This window comes from Neofelis nebulosa, chromosome 4 (assembly GCF_028018385.1).
Source record: "Neofelis nebulosa isolate mNeoNeb1 chromosome 4, mNeoNeb1.pri, whole genome shotgun sequence".
NCBI classification, from domain to species: Eukaryota; Metazoa; Chordata; class Mammalia; order Carnivora; family Felidae; genus Neofelis; species Neofelis nebulosa.
Genome location: NC_080785.1, coordinates 94,075,102 through 94,093,902, shown reverse-complemented (window position 1 = coordinate 94,093,902; position 18,801 = coordinate 94,075,102). Strand labels below are relative to the sequence as shown.

The 18,801-nt window shown below is 42.4% G+C and overlaps 1 protein-coding gene and 1 gene segment (V, D, J or C); both read left to right on the top strand.

The window, feature by feature from the left end:
• Nucleotides 1–18,801, top strand: part of LOC131509574 (T-cell receptor gamma chain C region 5/10-13-like) — a 242,219-nt gene that overhangs the window by 132,293 nt on the left and 91,125 nt on the right.
• LOC131509569 (STARD3 N-terminal-like protein) lies at nt 657–4,821 on the top strand. The gene is made up of 3 exons (XM_058725440.1): nt 657–1,308; nt 1,423–1,540; nt 3,264–4,821. Exons 1-3 carry the CDS (start codon nt 1,216–1,218, stop codon nt 3,443–3,445), a joined length of 393 nt encoding a protein of 130 aa, XP_058581423.1. The 5' UTR covers nt 657–1,215; the 3' UTR covers nt 3,446–4,821.

The following is an 18,801-nucleotide window of genomic DNA, read 5'->3' as shown; positions in this document are numbered from 1 at the left end:
CCCCTCCCATACTCACACTCTGTCTCTGAAAAATGAATAAATTTTTAAAAAATTAAAAAAAACCTTGTCTTCTCCAATATTATAAAAGCCCTGTACCATTTCTTGTTATATTCAGTTTGAGATTTTCACCCACGCTGATCCTGGCATTAGTGTTTCTAGACTTCTGTGAACTCGTCAATCACTTGGTGTCTCCTGGCATTTCCGTAGAAGATCCCTGCACCATATTCAGAAATAAGTCGGTAGAGACATTTTCAGTTACTGGGAAAATGGCAAACTAAGTTGTACTGTTTCTACACTGAATACAATAAGAAAACTGAAAGGGCACTGGTGGAGAAAAGTCATGATGTTCACTCCTGATGAGCTGATGTTGAGTACTGACTTATGTAGGGAAAAAAGTTAATAAAATGAAACATACTGAGAATTCTCTTTTATAGACATTAAACCAATGACTGGACTTTTCTGTTCTATATAATCTATTAATTTTATGTACCTATAACTATAAACATGTCAGTAAGAAAAGTAACAAAATGCGGCTCGTGTAAGAAGACATTGCTGATTGTGAAGGTTGTCAGATGTTTGATGACACACGGACGTTAGTATTACATTGCACTTAATGTCAGACTGTAAATTTCATTAGTGTCAGAATTAAAATGCCTCCTCCTCCAGGTAGCTCACCTGGTTGGGGTGTGTGTGTGTGTGTGTGTGTGTGTGGCAGTTTGCTAACAATGCTGACCCCGCACTTGGTTAATACTTCCTGAGCTTGACACCCATGTCCCCTGACCTCCATTCTGTCAGTCAAGGCTACTGTGGGCATCACACTGGTCAGCTGTCACATTGCTAGGATCCTAGTTGGGGGAAGGAAGGACAAGGCCCAGGTCCCGTGGGATTGTCTCTGGGCTCCCCAACCACCAGGGGGAGCCCTGGCTCTGTATTCCAGGGGTCCCTCCTGTGGGGCGAGGTCTTTGCAGGTTGGACCTTGTGGGGGACAAACCTGAGTGTCCCAGCACACCAGCCTGCTAGACCGAGGGAGGAGGGGTAGCATGAGCAGCCAGTCAGGGATCGGGCACCACAAAGAAGCCCACTGTGGCCCCGTCTGCGTTTAGGGGCTGGGGACAGGGTGATGTGGGAGGGCCCAGGCTGGCAGAGCTGCTCCAGGCCTTAGGTGCTTCTGGCCCCGACAGGTCTCTTTGTGAGGAGGGGGCTTCCCAGCGTAAAATGTCTAACTCGAATGGTGCTGGGTTATGTGTCTTTCAGCTGACGACAGCAGTGACCAGTGCCTTTTTACTTGCAAAAGTGATCCTCTCAAAGGTACAGCCTCCCACGTTTTCTGTACAATTACCGTCTATACTGGTGAAGGCTCGTGTTCCAGTGTGAGCTCCTGGTAACTGCATTTCCCTCTCCTGGTCACGTCTGTCCTTCCAGCTTTTCTCTCAAGGGGCTTTCGGCTATGTGCTACCCATCATTTCGTTCCTCCTTGCCTGGATTGAGACGTGGTTCCTGGATTTCAAAGTGTTACCTCAAGAGGTGGAAGAGGAAAACAGTAAGTGTCTCCGAGGTTAGGCTCCTCAGATGGGCTGGGGACCGAGCCAGAAGGAAGAGCCTAGAAGTCAGATTTGAAGGGATCCACACTGGGTGGGATAGGCGGGTCTCGGGTCTCCACCGTGCAGAGGACCCAGCAGAAATCCAGAGCAGGGCAGAGGACAGGATGTGAGAGCACGTGGCTCCTCTCTGGAGCTGTGAGGCCAGACTTCTCTGGAAGAAAGTGTGAGCCCTGGTGAGAGGGACAGTCAGACAGCAGAAACAGCCAGCACCTCCTTATCCCCAGTGATGGCGGTCCCAGGACACCAAGCACTTTGTGCATCTGAAGAGGACTGTTCCTTAGGGACACAGGGATGGCAGACACGATAGGCTGAGCTGAGACAGTAAGTCTCAGAGTCCGCGATCCTGCCAAGTCTCACGTTGCTACCTTACAGCAGGCGGTGGCCTGGAAGGGGCCCCAATTAGCACAGGGGGTGCCTGGTGGGGGAGAGTGGTGGGTGAGTGAGGAACCCAGAGGGCGGGAGGGGGAAGACAGCAGCCAGACACGAGTGCTCAGCTCAGGGTCCACCTCCCCCTGTGAGTAGCAGAGGGACTCCTAGCGATCTGTGACCATGAGCCCTGCGGGGCGGCCATCATCTCCTGCGTGGACTCCTGCGTGGAAAAATAAGGTCCTATGTCCTAGAGAAAGTGAAGTATGATTGTAACCTCAAGGAATAACGGAGAATGAGTAAACATGTAAATGGATTTATTTTGAGTAATCTCATTTACAGAGTAGAAATCTATAAGAACAGAATTATTATTCAAGAGTGCATTTTAAACACCTGAATCAGACCTAGGTAAGTCTTCTGTCCTGTGTCCTCTGTGCTTGTATGAAAACCTGTTGTGGAGCAGGGCAGGTACAGCTAATGGAAGTCGCTTTTGGACTTGTGTATAAACATCAAATCGAGTTTGGGTGAAAGCATATCAGCTGTTAATACACTGGGGCTTGAATGCAAGAGTGATGCCACCACGTTCAAAGGCACTAACAGGGCAGAACTGGCGTCGATGAAAACGTGGAGCAGCGGGTACGCTCACGGTCATGAGCAGGCAGTGAGCTCACACCTGCACCTGCAATTCGGCTGCGGCTTCCTCCAGCTTCTCTCGTGTTCGCTCAGCTCCGGACGAGACTCGCCGCCGATGCTCCCTGTGCTCACGGGCGCCTGTCCTGAGCTTCCACATCAGTTCCTCCCCTTTTCTGTGTTTGTTCAATTCCCTTTTCTGGGGGTCCTTTTTAAATAATAAATCTTTCTTACCCATCTTACTGATGCTTTCCACATTTATACAAGTCTCTCCACTTATTGTGCCTTACATTTGCTATTTCCCTAACGAAGTGAATACTGGAGGCCATTTGTATGACTTACCAGGTTGTTTTCCTTTGTGCTTTGGTTTTGATTATGGTGATTTCTGCAGGGAGGAAAGTGTTCTCCAGGGAAAGAGGCCCTAAATACTGAATCAAAGAATCCCCTGAGTCACAGGCAGGTTTTTAAGTCCGCTGCCATGTGCCCTCACAGCACTGGGTCATAGCGTAATAACAAAACCTATTTTTTGTTTGAAAGATTTTCTTTCTGGCAAGGGTTTTTCTCTTTTTTAGCGTAGCAACGACACCATTTTATTGTGCCTAACCTCACCAAGAAGCTACCAGAACTGTGACGTCACTCTCAGCCTCTGAATTTCTTCCCTTCCAGGACTCCTGATAGTTCAGGATGCTTCAGAGAGGGCGGCACTCATATCTGGAGGTCTTTCTGATGGTCAGTTTTATTCTCCTCCTGAATCTGAAGCAGGTAACAAAAATGTGATTATCGTCTGTGTTTTCATCCATCATTCAAAAGCTCAGCCCTCCCTCCCTCTCCTGTCAGAACACTGCTGAGCAGACATCTCACAGCGCAGGCACGTAGGAGATGGAAATAACCGAGACGTGGTCTTGATGTGGGAGCAGTGGGGAGACACAGAGTGTAAAATACGTGTAACCCAGGGACACAGGCCCCGTGTGACCGGCCATGTGCATCTCAGAAGACAGGCAGACGAGGGGAAGGGTCCGCTCCTCTTCTTACCCGTCATCCCCTAGCCCGACCTTCCTCCGGGTCCCCGTGTCTGAGGGTGCAGCTCTCTCTGAGCTGTTGCCCGTGAAGAAAGCAGAGCCTCCCTGGGGACTCGGCCCTTTCTTAGGCCTCACATCCCTGCCTTCTCCAGGCCATTTCCACCCTCTGTATTTCTGCCTCCTTTACCTCATTCATTGCACCGCTTCCTGTCTTCTCCACCTTTCCTTCAGCATTTCCTGCTTTGGTTTCTGCAGCCATTTGCTGCCTCGGTCACCCTCTCCCTGCCCTGCCGGAGCACCAGGTCAAATATAACAATTGCATTGTCCTATGGCTTCCTCAAACCACTCGATGAGGTAGGAGTCTCATTATCCCTATTTCAGAGACCATCAGATTGAGGCACAGAAAGGGGAATCATTTGTGCAAGGTCTCTGGAGGAGTGGGAGGTGGTGGGATCTGAACCCCAGCTCAGTGCTGGAATCTGTGCTCACAGCTGATCCATGTGGGGCCTCTCAGTATTAATGGAAACGCAGCATTGACCACCTCTTCCCCTGCCCAGAAGCCTTCAGTGGCAGAAAGAATTAAGGAAGTCCTGGGTCCTGAGCCTGGCAGAAAGCACCATTTTGACCTCATTACCCAGTTGTCCGACCTCCTGGTACCATCTCCGTGTGTTCTCTTCTTAGCTTTGCTGAAAACGTTGTGAGCCCAAGCCATCAAGCCATTGGGCAGCTTGCTTTTTCTGTTTGTCACACTGCCCCTCTGCAGGCCTGCTCTCCACGCACGGGAGAGAAGGCTGTCCCACCGCACCCCCACCCTCTGGCTCCTGGGAGAACATTCTCTGCATTTCCTAGGACATTTCTCCCACCTGTGCGGGCTGCACTGCCTTCAGCCTTGACTTGGCCTCGTTGTATCACTGGGGTGGAAACTTGAGTTAGAGAGACTGCGTTATTTCATTCCCCGCATTGAGCTTAGTAACTATTTGAAACACACACACACACAGGATAGTAAAGCAGATTCCAGGCAGAAAGAGGCATGTGAAAGATCAAAGGCCCAGCAATGTGACATAGTGAATCATTGGAACTCGAAGTACCTTGATATCCTGGGCTATTCGTATTTGATATTAAAGCAGGTTAAATCAGGAAGCATAGGGTCAGATGAACTACAGATGTGAATTGGCAGAATTTCTCTTCTCAGTCAGCAGAAGGTCAAAGAAATATCAAACTCTCGTTACCTCAGTATGAGGGTTACTTCAGGGAGATATTTTGGTATGTCTTTTGGCATAAAGGCAGTTCACAGTTTAGTCCGTGCTTTTGCACAGCTGTTATTTTTCTAACACTAGTAAAAGTTCTCAGCACTAATGTATTTACTTAATTAGAAACCCTAACTTGATATTCTCTGGACTGTGTTGGATCTAAGCATGGGGTCAGACAAAATACAGATATGAACTAGGAGCCAATCTCTTTTTCAGGTGGCAGATACTCAATATAAGTATTCAATTTTTCATTATCTCGCTATGAGGGTTATTTCACTGAGGTTTTTTTTATGTCATAGGAGTCATTCTTCTGAAAAAAGGGAGTTCGCATTGTTGTTCATGCTTTTATCTAGCTTTTATTTTTCTAGGACTCATAAAAGTTCTTGGTGCTGATATCTTTACCCAATTAGTAGTTCAGAACAGCCGGATAATGATAATGGGAGGAGTTACACCTTAAATATTCTTCATCAACTTTCCAGTCCTGAATCCATTGGCTTCCTGCCTGTGACTTTTACCCCCACCTAGTGGTGATTGGGAGCATGACCAGTTCATTGGATTATGGAGCGGGCCTGGAACATGGTCCGGGTGTTCAGGTAGCTGCTTTGTTCAAGACAAAATGCAGGTAAATAGTTGGGAGAGAAGGAGGGTTCAATGTGACTTACTCTATTGTATTATATTTTCATTGTCTGAATATGCAAGTTAGGAAAGAATTAAAATTAAACTTATTGTTGGAATGAACATGTCTAGAAAAGAAGATTCTCCTCTAAAGCATGGCTCACTCATTAGACCGGTGGCTAAAAACTACATGGGAGTCTGTGCTTCTGCTGCCCTGGGACTGACACAGGGCTGATTGGCGCCTGGGGGACAAGAGGGCATCTGGGGCTGCTCGCCTGCTCTTGACTTTCCTTCCCCAGCACCTAGGGCAGTGCCGGTACTTAGTAGATTTGTAACTGTGGAAGGGAGGAATGAGAAGGGAGAAAGAAATCAGAGTCACCAAAAATTAAAATGTTAGTATTTTTCTTTTTAATGGAATGGCTTGAATTTTAGTGTCAATATACTAAATATAAATATGAATATAGCTGAGAGAGAGAGAATCTCAAATCACGTACCACACTTTCAGTGCAGAGGCTGACACTGGGCTCGATCCCACAAACCCTGAGATGATAACTTGAACAGAAATCGAGAGTCAGATGCTTAACCGACTGAGCCACCCAGGCACCTCTCATGTCTCAGAAGTGTTCCTGCTTAGATGATCAATTATATAGTGAGTCTATGTATGGTCCATAGACTTGAAACACAATTTTTCCTCTTTTTAATAAAAATTTTGAAAAGTATTAAAGCATCATAGTGCAGGATATTACCTAACCTTGATTTAAAAAGAAAACAAACAAGCAAACGGTTTTAGTGAGGTATAATTTACATAGCATAAAATGAATTCTTTTGTACATGTGCAACTGCATGATATTTAGTAACTTTATGCTTTTTAAACCAACATCACAATATAATTGTAGAGCACTTTTATCATTCAAAAATATTTCTTTATATGCAGCTACTCTTTCCTCCTACTTCTCGTCCTAGATAAACCACTGTTCTTCTTTCTGTCTTGAAAATTTGCTCTTTTTGGACAATTAATATAAATATCACAGAATATGTAATTTTTTGCATGTGGCTTCTTTTACTTAGTGTGGTGTTCTTGACCATCAATCATGTTCTAATATGTATAAATCGTCTCTTCCTTTATATGGCTCAATACTATTCCATTTTATGCATATATATTGTTTTGTTTATTCCTCAGTGGATGGATGTTTGGATTGTTGCCAATTATTGGCTATTATGAATAATCCTGATGTGAACACTTACACACATGTCCTTGTGGGAACAAATGGGTTGTTTTCCTTAGATAGATTCCTCAGAGAGGATTCGCTGGGTGTTTTGGCAAGGTTCTGTTTGACTTTTTAAGTTATTGCCGAAGAGTTCCCCAAAGTTGCTGTACCATTTTAAGGGTTTATTTCTGGACTCTCCATTCTCTTCTAGTGACCTGTATGCTCTCCCTGCACCAGGACCACGCTGGCTTAAGTAGGTAACTTAATTCTTCTGTGAGCTCTGAAATCAGGTGCTATAAGGCCTTGCTTGAAAGGTCCATGCTGCTGTCCCAAGGACCAACAGTAATAAACCTTTTCACACCGTGTGTGTGTGTGTGTGTGTGTGTGTGTGTGTGGCTTCATCATTCTCAACATGCAAGTCAAATTTTGGGTGCACCCCTCCCTCCCACTGCTTCTGCAGGGTGACCATATAACTGTCCTGCAACTGTGTTTTTTTTTTTCCAAAATGATTTTGGGTATCCAAAGTCCATTGGGTGTGATGTAATTTTAGGGTGAGCCTGTTAATTTGTGCCCACAAAGCTTTAATGAACTTGGAAAGAATTGCCATCATGACAATATTAAATCTCCTAATCCATGAACATGGGCCTTCTCTGCATTTACTTAGATATTCTTTCATTGTTACCTGCATTGTTTTGTAACTTGTTAGCCTAGGAGTGTTGTTCTTCTTGTGTTGAAATAATTCCTAAATGTCTTATTCTTTTCGGTTCTATTGTAAATGGAACTGTTTCCTTAATTTCATTTTCAAGTTTTTCATGCTGGTATATATAAATACAACTGATGTTTTTAAATTGAATGTGTACCATGTGACAATGCTAACCTTGCTGATTAGTTCTACTTTTGGGGTGTGTGTGTGTGTGTGTGTGCGCGCGTGCATGTAGATTCTAGGGGGATTATCCATGTACAGAAGCATGTTATCTGTGGATAAAGACATTTTAACTTCTCCTTTGCAATCTGTTAGATATGTTTACCTTTTCCTATGTGCACTGTCTACCTTTAATACCATGTTGAATAGAAGTGTCAAGAGTAGACATCTTTGTCTTGTTTCTGGTCTTTAGGGAAAAGTGTTCAGTCTTTCCACATTACGTATGATGTTAGCTATGGGTTTTCACAGATGCCCTTTATCAGGTTGAGGAAGTTCCCTGATATTAAGATTGTTTCTTCTGCTGACTGCATTATTCTTTTAAAGCCCCCTAGTGAATATTTCACTTTGGCTATAATGCTTTTCCATTTCAGATTTTTAAAAATATCTGTTCTTTTTTTGTAATTTCTGTCTCCTTTTTTAGATCGCTATTTGTTAATTTATTGTTGTCATACTTTACTTTTTTCTTTCTCCAAATTTTTATTTAAATTCCAGTTACTTAACAGGCAGTGTAATATTAGTTTCAGGTGTAATATTAGGTGTTTTCATCACTTACGTACAACATTCAGTGCTCACAACAAGTGCCCTCCTTAGTCCCCATCACCTATTTAACACATCCCCTGTCTACCTCCCCTCCAGTAACCCTTAGTTTTCTCTCTATAGTTAGGAGTCTGTTTTCCAGTTTGCTCCTCTGTCTTCTTTTTTTCCCCCTATGTTCCTCAGTTTTGTTTCTTAAATTCCACATATGAGTGAAATCATATGGTATTTGTTTTTCTCTGACTGACTTATTTTACTCAGCATAATACTCTCCAGCCCCATCCAGGTCCTTGCAAATGACAAGATTTCATTATTTTTTATAGCTAAGTAGTATTCCATTGTTTATATATACCACATCTTCTTCATCCATTCATCAATCGATGGACTTTTGGGCTCTTTATATAATTTGGCTATTGTTGATACTGCTGCTATAAACATCAGGGTGCACGTGTCCCTTCAAATCAGTATTTTTGTATCCTTTTGGTAAATGCTTAGTAATACAATAGCTGAGTTGTGGGGTAGTTCTATTTTTAATTTTGTGAGGAATATCCACACTGTTCTTGAGAGCGGCTGCATCAGTTTGCATTCCCACCAACAGTGTAAGAGGGTTTCTCTTTCTCCACATCCTCACCAACACCTGTTGTTTCCTGTGTTGTTAATTTTAGCCACTCTGACAGGTGTGAGGTGGTATCTCAGTGTGGTTTTGATTTGTATTTCCCTGATGATGAGTGATGTGGAACATCGTTTCATGTGTCTGTTAGACATCTGGATGTCTTCTTTGGAAAAAATGTCTATTCATGTTTTCTACCCAATTTTTAACTGGAACATTTTTGGGGGTGTTCAATTTTATAAGCTCTTTATGTATTTTGAATACTAATCCTTTATCAGATACGTCATTTGCATATAACTTCTCCCATGCCAAAGGCTGCCTTTTAGTTTTGTTGATTGTTTCCTTCGCTCTGCAGAAGTCTTTTATTTTGAGGAAGTCCCAATAATTTATTTTTTGCTTTGTTTCTCTTGCCTCAGAAGACATATCTAATAAGAAGTTGCTATGTCAAAGCAATGTCAGATGTCAAAGAGGTTACTGCTTGTGTTCTCCTCTCAGATTTTGATGGTTTCCTGTCTCACATTTAGGTCTTTCATCCATTTTGATTTTATTATTGTGTATGGTGTAAGAAAGTGGTACAGGTTCATTTATTAGCATGGTGCTGTCCAGTTTTCTGAACACCATTCGTTGAAGAGAATTTCTGTTTTCCATTGGATGTTCTTTCCTGCATTGTTGAAGATTAGTTGACCATACAATTGTGGGTCAGTTTCTGGGTTCTCTATTCTGTTCTACTGACTTAAGTCTCTGTTTTTGTGCCAGTACCATACTGTCTTGATGATTATAATTTTGTAATATTGAAGTCCAGAATCGTGATGCCTCCAGCTTTGCTTTTCTTTTTCAAGATGGCTTTGGCAATTTGGGGCCTTTTGTGGTTCCATACAATTTAGGATTCTTTGTTCTAGCTCTGTGAAAAACACTGGTGATATTTTGATAGGATTGTATTAAATGTATAGATTGCTGTGGGTAGTATAGACATTTTAACAATATTTGTTCTTCCAATCTGTAAGCATGGAATGTTTTTCCATTTCTTTGCATCCTATTCAATTTCTTTCATCGGTGTTTTATACTTTTCAGAGTACAGTTCCTTGACTTCTTTGTTTAGGTTACTCCTAGCTATCTTATGGTTTTGGTGCATTTATAAATGGGATTGCTTCTTTTATTTCACTTTCTTCTGCTTCATTATTGATATATAAAAATGTAACAGATTTCTGTAGATTAATTTTGTATCCTGCAACTTTGCTGAATTTGTGTAACAGTTCTAGCAACTTTTTGGTGGAGTCTTTGGGTTTTCTATATAGAATATCATGTAGTCTGCAAACAGTGAAAGTTTGACTTCTTTTTGGCTGATTTGGATGCCTTTTATTTCTTTCTGTTGTCTGATTGCTGAGGCCAGGATTTCCAATACTATGTTAAATAACAGTGGTAAGGGTGGACATCCCTCTCTTCCTGACCATACATGAATCTCTCAGTTTTGTCCCCATTCAGGATGATATTAGCTATGGGTTTTTCATATGCAGCCTTTATAATGTTGGATATGTTCCCTCTATCCCTACTTTGTTGAGGGTTTAATAATGAATGGGTGTTGTACTTTGTCAAATGCTTTTACCGCATCTACTGAAATGATCTTTTGGTTATGATCCTTTCTTTTATTAAAGTGGTGTATCACGTTAATTTATTTATAAATATTGAACCACTCTTGTAGCCCAGGAATAAATCCCACTTGATTGTGGTGAATGATTCTTTTGACGTACTGTTGGATTCAATTTGATAGTTTTGTTGAGAATTTTTCATCCATGTTCAACAGGTGTAGAAAGAAAACCTGTAGTTTTCTTTTTTTTAGTGGAGTCTTTGTCTGGTTTTGGAATCAGGGTAATAATGGCCTTGTAAAATGAATTTGGCAGTTTTCCTTCCATTTCTATTTTTGGGAATATTTGAGAAGAATAGATATGAACTCTTCTTTAAATGTTTGGTAGAATTTGCCTGGTCCTGGACTTTTGTTTGGTAGGAGTTTTCTGACTACTGATTCAATTTCTTTTTTGGTTGTCAGTCTGTTCAAGTTTTCTATATCTTTCTGTTTCAGCTTTGGTAGTTTATATGTTTCTAGGAATTTATCCATTTCTTCCCAGTTGCCCAGTTTGTTGGCATATAATTGCTCATAATATCCTCTTAAAATTTGTATTTTTGTGGTGGCGGTTGTTTTTTCTTCTCTCTCATTTGTGATTTTTATTTATTGGGTGCTTTCTTTTTACTTTTTGACAAATGTGACTAGGGCTTTATCAATTTTATTAAGTTTTTCAAAGAACCAGCTCTGGGTTTCATTGACCTATTCTACTGGTTTTGTTTAGTTGCTATATCATATATTTCTGCTCTAATCATTATTATTCCCCCTTCTTGTGCTGGCTTTAGGTTTCATTTGTTGTTCTTATTAGAGCTCCTTTAGAAAGTTTAGGTTGTTTATTTGAGATTGTTCTTGCTTCTTGAGGTAGGCCTGTATTGCTATAAACTTCCCCCTTAGAACTGCTTTTACTGCATCCCAAAGGTTCAGACCATTGTGTTTTCATTTTCATTTGTTTCCACATATTTTTTATTTCTTCTTTGATTTTCTGGTTGACCCATTCATCCTTTAGTAGTATGTTGCTAAACCTTCATGCATTTGTGGTCTTTCCAAATTTTGTCTTGTGGTTGACTTCAATTTCACAGTGTTGTGGTCAGAAAAATATGCATGGCATGATCTCAATCTTTTTGTAGTTGTTTAGGCCTGATTTGTGACTTAGTATGTGATCTATTCTGGATAATGTTCCATGTGCCAGTTTTGGGGCTGTGCTCTTTACTGAAGTTGGTTTATGCTGAAGGGTGGGGGAGGAAAATTGTGGCAGCCAGCTCCATTTTCCTCAGAGAAGGGTCTCCGTGCTTGCTTGCTCTTAGAGAAATACTCCCAGAAGAGCAAATAATTTCCCTTCCTGCATCCTGGGTGGTTTTCAGATTGCTTTTTTTTTAATGATGTCTGCCTCCAGTTTGCTTGCCTGCTTGGAGCAGTGCAGTGCACTTTGGGCTCTATCCCACCCAATCCTGCTGACATTTAAGACTCCAAACTTAGGAAACCTGGTGTGGCGGGGGCTTGCACTGGTTCTTAGGAAACAGTCTCACCGTGCTGGCTGGGCCTGATTTAGGGTTGATTCATGAGGGCAGTCGCAGAGGGGTAAGATTTGGAGCAGGGCAAGCTAAACAGCCAGTGTCCAGCAGGCGTCTCTGCACTTATGCCAAGAGGCAGGAGAGGGAAATGGTGCCCATGGGCTATTTTGTCCCCAGAGAGGTGTCTCTGCAAATGCCACCTCTCACAGATGTGCTCCAAGAAGAGCAACAGTCTCTCCCCATGTGCCTTAGGTGATCTTTGAATTGCACCATCTGCCCTAGAATTGTTTGCCTGCCTTCTCTCCAAGAACAGGGCAATGCCCTCAGGGTTCTATCCCAGCCAAGCCCAGGGACCTGTAAACCTCCAGTCTTTAAACCCCACTGATTGCAAAAATTCATGAAAATCACTTCTTCTCATTTTCCCAGCCAATGGCTTTGGGGAAGTGTTCTCCTGGGCATTCCCCTGTGTGTTCGGCTCTCTCTCACCTTCCCCCACAACCGGGGCTCCCTCCCTTCTGCAGCACCTTGATCCTTTCTCCCTCAAACTGGCATGTGTCTGCTCATGACTCTCCTCAGTTTCCTTTTGTAAGTTATTTTCTTTCTAAGCTTAGCTTCCTGGAGATCACCCCTGTGTCTACATAGCCTAGTGGTAACCAAGATCAGGTAGGGGTTGTGGTCAAGCACTTTGAAGAAGACTTCCATCCCCTGCCAAATCTTTATGTTGTACGTATTGGGTAGCCCCTTCATACTTTAGGCAATTTTGAGTCTTACCCAGCTTATACACTTTGCTGAGTCTCTTCACATTGCCTTGGCATATGCCTATGGCCTCAGGGTCAACCAAGAGTATTGGGCTGGCTTTGAGTCTCCACTAAGCACGCACGCAGCTTCAACCAAGCACGTGATTGCCTCAGCCATGACCATAATCTCAAACCAGGAGAGCCTCTAGCCCTTCCTCCTTGCACACCACTGAGTCTGTCAGTTCACCCTCAAATCACTCGCCACCCCAGATTATCCGAGCTCCCTTACACTGTAATTTTGCTGCCAGTCCTCATGGCCTGTCCCAACTGGAAGAATCTTCATGCTCAGAGAGCTGGGTATTGGGAGGCGGAGGAAGAATGGGATCCACTCCAGGCCAGAGCATGACTGTGGTTCCCTGCACTCTGTAGCTTTTCAAAACTAAGCACTTCTCAGATTATTGTCTGCCTTTGGACACTTCCTGAGGGTGAAAGGGCTGGTTTAACTGGTTTACTACAGTTTTATATTGATTTTCAGGGAGAAGATTTGTTAACCTCACTTGATCAGAGCCAGAAGCCCTTGCTAGATCTCACTTTTAAATTATGCAAGGCATACATATTATTATATTTTAATGAAAAGTTTGTCTTCGGGGCGCCTGGGCAGCTCAGCCGGTTGAACATCTGACCCTTGATTTCAGCTCAGGTCATGATCCCAGGGTCGTGGGATCGAGCCCCATGTCAGGCTCTATGCTGAGCATGGAGTCTGCTTAGGATTCTCTCTCTCTTTCCCTCCCTCTTCTCCTCTCCCCTCCTCACGTTCTCTCTTTTTCTCTCTCTCTCAAATAAAGATTTAAAAATAAAAAAATAAAAGTTTGTCTTCAGTTAGGATGCCCAAATAATTACAGGGCATGTGGCTCAAATGCCATTAGCCTGACATGTGGAAAGGAACCCCAGAAACATGAAGACTTGGTATGACCATCCTCCTGAGACTCATTTCAAATTGAGAAGGCATTTAATCTGCCTCAGTGTCTCTAAGATTTACAGCAGTTTAATATGCTGGAAATTGAAACCTTCCAACGGCTATACCTTGATCTATTTATTTTGCCACAACTTTAACCTCAAATGTGTGACATTTATGAGGTTAAGAAGTGGAACATAATCTTTATAATTTTTTTTTTTTTTAATGTTTTTTTTTATTTATTTTTGGGACAGAGAGAGACAGAGCATGAACGGGGGAGGGGCAGAGAGAGAGGGAGACACAGAATCGGAAACAGGCTCCAGGCTCCGAGCCATCAGCCCAGAGCCTGACGCGGGGCTCGAACTCACGGACCGCGAGATCGTGACCTGGCTGAAGTCGGACGCTTAACCGACTGCGCCACCCAGGCGCCCCAAGAAGTGGAACATAATCTTGTCTGCTATTCATGCTCCTGCATCAGATTTGCTCCTGGCTACAATGCAGGCAGACATTCTCAGGAGAAGAAATGTCTTATTTGAGGTGTATTATCTGAAAAAAGTAAAGCAAAAGTGAGGCAAGCAGTTTCTTTTGTGTGTGAGTAGGTTCTATCCCTAACCTGCTACCTTCCCTTCCTACTGCTCGCTTTCATTGTCCCTTCCCTGATTGTGAAAGTAATGCATGCTTTATATAAAACTACACAGGGGCACCTGGGTGGCTCAGTCGGTTAAGTGTCTGACTTCGGCTCAGTCATGATCTCGTGGTTCGTGAGTTTGAGCTCTGCCTCAGGCTCTGTGCTGATGGCTCAGAGCCTGGACCCTGCTTGGGATTCTGTGTCTCCCTCTCCCTCTGCCCCCCACCCTCCACTCACCCCTGTCTCTCAAAAATGAATAAACATTAAAAAATTAAAAAAAAATAACTGTACACAGAACAGCAAAGAACCTGTCCTTCAAATTCCATAGCCACGTTAGTACTGAGAGTTCAGTTTGTCTCCTGCTAGTTTTCTGTGTGAAATTTCACATCATTGTGGCCATACAATATTATTTCCACCCTGTCTTAATAATTATAATTTAAAAATTATAAAGTCAGTTTTTTGTACATATTTTAGAATGTCCAGAACCGATTTAAGTCATCTGGTTATTATTTTCTTCTCATCTTTCTGATCTTCACATATGTGTTTACTGTATTTAGTATCATAAATATGATTCTATGCTATATTGTTTTTTCATTACAAATTTGCCTTTACTCTATAAAATTTGCATTTCCCATGCTGTTCTAAACTATATACATATAATTTTAGTGGATGCAACATACTTTGTGGAAATATAACACTTATTTAATTTTTTATTCTACTCTCAGACATTTAGACTTTGCTCTTATTTTTAGGGGGGAAAGGTACATAATGGAAAGCAAGTATTATTTATTATTTCCTCAGAGATATTTCATAAAGAAATCATTCTAGAGTGAAATGTCAGAGTCACATGTATGATTAATATAAGACTCATGAGGCATGACCCACAGTGGTTATAGCAGCGCTCTCTGGCCACCGTGCACACAACAATAACCATCTGGGATCTTTGACATTAAGAAGTCCCCACCGGTCTCATTCACTGGGTACAGCGATTTTTAAAATTAGGTACATTAGACTGTGCCAAAGCTCACAGTTATTTGCGGTTGAAAAAAATACATGCCAACTTCTTGGCAAAGAGGTGGAGGAAGAGGAGCAGTAGATGATAATTCTTAGTCTGTATACAATTTTTCAGTAGTACAGAAGGGACATCCATTTTGATAGGTTACCACGAGTTAACCAAAGGTCTTCCTCTTACAAGAAGTAAAAGTAAAACTGTACTTTACAATTACAGTTTTGTGAACCTGAACTCTTGGCAATTAAAGACGTGTATCTCTGGAGGTCTTAAAATGGTTTAAAAATTTTTAAGTCTATTTATTTATTTTGAAAGAGAGAGAGGCAGAGAGACAGAGAGAGAGAGAGAGAGAGCACAAGCACATGGGGAGGGCCAGAGAGGAGGAGAGACAGAATCCCACGCAGGATCCACACCATCAGCGCCCAGCCCAGTGCAGGGCTAGAACTTACAAACCTTGAGATCATGACCTGAGCAAGATCAAGAGTCTGACGTTTAACCTACTGCGCCACTGAAGGCACAGCATCTCAACAGTCCTGGCCATACAATTCCCGACTCAGGAAGCAGATACCTGGAATGAACTTGATATAAAACAGGAGCTCGGGATACTAGAAGTCTGTGGGCTGTTCCCCGCAGAACAGAGGCATCAGACTGGACTGAAGGTGCAGCGTCTCAACAGTCCTGGTCATACGATTCCCAACTCATGAAGCAGCTACTTGGAATGAGCTTGATATAAAACAGGGGAACCCCTCAACCACAGCCTAGGAATATGTTTGACAGCACTCCTACGTCTGTGCAGATGGATATTTTCTTTTCATTAGCCGTGGCCTTGTGGAAAAGAGCAAACTTGGCTGTGGTCTAACTGCCCTTATTTTATCTGACAAAACCTACTACCCCTTGCACAGTCCCAACCAGTAAGGGCCGGTTTGACTTTGAGCATTTTCCACGAATCAACCACATTTGACAGAGCAAATAGACAAGAAAAGCCTGAGAAAAGAAAACCCCACCACCGCACCAGCGCCCTCCTGCCCCCCACACTGTCCCCTGCACCACGGCTCTCCCCCTCTCTGCACTCCAGGGCTGCCCATGTCAGGTTGGGGAAGGGAGGGGATTGGAAGCCACAGGGGACACTGGCTAGGAGTGCCCGGCGCTGAAATCAGCCCACACGGCTCTGGGTCATTTGCTAGTTTTCCCTTTGCCTCTGTGCTTTCCACACACAGAAACAGTTGCAGATCAGTTCCAGATCTCTAAGTAGAGGCCCAGGTATTTGGTCTAAAGAGGCCTAATGAAATCCCTGAAAATGAAGGAATGGGTGAAAATTAAATTTCCTCCTTTTTTGTATTTGGTGGGTCTTGTGCTGTTTCCACCTCCACTTAGTCTCCAAAAGCACCTGTTTTCACAGAAACTGAAGCTGACTGTAAATAAACACAAAATCCTTCCCAATTTTAAATGAGACATTGTTTTATTCTAATATGTCAAAACTCTTACTTTAAAAGGATTCACTAGAAAAGGAAAAAAATGAACAATCACTTATTTCTTCACCCACCTACCATATATTGAACATTTTGTTTTACACTCATGCTTGTAGAAATAAACACACAAATATAAGTGAGTGTCATATTTCTTAGTGTTATTACTCAGTAAAAATCATAGTCAAAGGAGTGGGCAAATATTGCACAAAAAAAAGAAATGTAAATAAACTCAATATATGAAAAGATGGCTATACTTATGAGAGAAAAACAAATTAAAACCATGATGCAATATTATTTTTCACCTGTCAGATTAGCAAAATCCTGATGTTTGACTGTACTGTTCTGACATTCACCTACACTGTGGTACTCACATGATGGTAAGACACCAATAACTATCAAAATGACCAGTACACATGTCCAAAGTGACATAAAACAATACTATAATTTCAGCATATTTTAATTTTTTTATTATTTATTTTTGAGACACACACACACACACACAGAATCCTAAGCAGGCTCCAGGCTCTGAGCTGTAAGCACAGAGCCCGACACGGGGCTCGAACCCAGGAACCGTGAGATCATGACCTGGGCGGAATTCAGACCTGAATGGACTGAGCCACTGAGGCGCCCCAATTTAGCATATTTTAAAATAGCAAATGGTAGGAAATAATCCATTGGTCGATCACAGGGTACTGATCTTAGAAAGTATTTTATAAGGTAAACATTCACTAGCGAAATACTGTGCCGCTAAGTGTCCCTGTATACTGACATAGAAAGGGCCCAAGGATGTGTAAGTGAGAAGTGCAGAATAATGTAAATTGTGTTCTGCCTGTGTGTTAGAAGGAAGAACATTAGATCTGTATGCATTTATTAATTTTGTATGTAAATTCATATTTGTATACATTAAAACTGGAAAGATGCCCAAGAAACAAAACTGTGACCCTGAAAGAGGTGAGGAGGTAGAGACAGTGGTTGAAGCAAGATTTCCTACTTTGATGTTTAAAGTGTTTTGGTTTTTGGAACCATGTGAAGGTATAATCTAACAATTTTAGTATGGTCCTGCCATGAATACTTCTTCAACAGCACTTTCTTTTTTTTTTAAAGTTTTTATTTATTTAAGTAATCTCTACACCCAATGTGGGGCTCCAGCTCATGACCCCAAGATCGAGACTGAGCCAGCCAGCCCCTTCCGTGACAGTCTCTGATTAATTTTCCATTCCTTTACCAATATACACTTTTTGGTAAATGCATCATAATCCATCATACAACATCATTTAGTTTATTTTTTTACTTTCTTATTGGGCATTTGAGTTAATTTGGGATTGTTGTAAATGGCACTACGGTATTGCATGTAAATCTCAGCACATAATTTGCGTGTGTGTGTGTGTGTGTGTGTGTGTGAGGATGTGTTCTCTATTATTTCTAAACTAGAGCTGCTAACAGTAGATGCTAATGCTTTTGAGGACTTGTGTGTGCCCAGCACAATTAACTCATCGCATCCACACAACCCCAGGAGATGTGTCACTGTAAGTCCATTTAACAAATGAGAAAATTAGGCACAGGGAATTCAAATAGCTATAGACCCAAGATTTAAACCCAGGCACTTGGGGTCCAGAGTCCAAGCACTTAACCCCTCCAGCACCCTCCCTTCCCGTGTTAGTGCAGCTCTCATGCGGTTCTTGTGACATCAGGAAACATGGTGCACGTGTGACACGGGTCCAGTTCTGACACACCCGCCAGTCACATGACATGTGATACTGTCACCACCAGAATGTCTTAAACCAAGTGAGTCTGAATCTGCTGCCCTTGGAAGGAGAAATAACCTGGCACCTTCGCTGGCTGTGGCTCCCCTGGGGCCAGTGCCCCCAAAGAAGGCATCACAAGGACTCTCTCAGGGAAAGAGTTAGAAATGTGGAATTGACCATGATTATTACATCAATGCTGAATGTGGAGGTTCAGTTGCCATGCTGTCCATGGCCTTGGACTCTGAGTAATATTTCACCGAATGAAAACACACAGAGGCAAATGTAGGCTTTTGATTGTTTTTATTGTGCCTATTATGAAAAACAGCACAAAGTTCAGGCAGCAAGGATGAAGGCTTCCATGTATGTAAAATAAA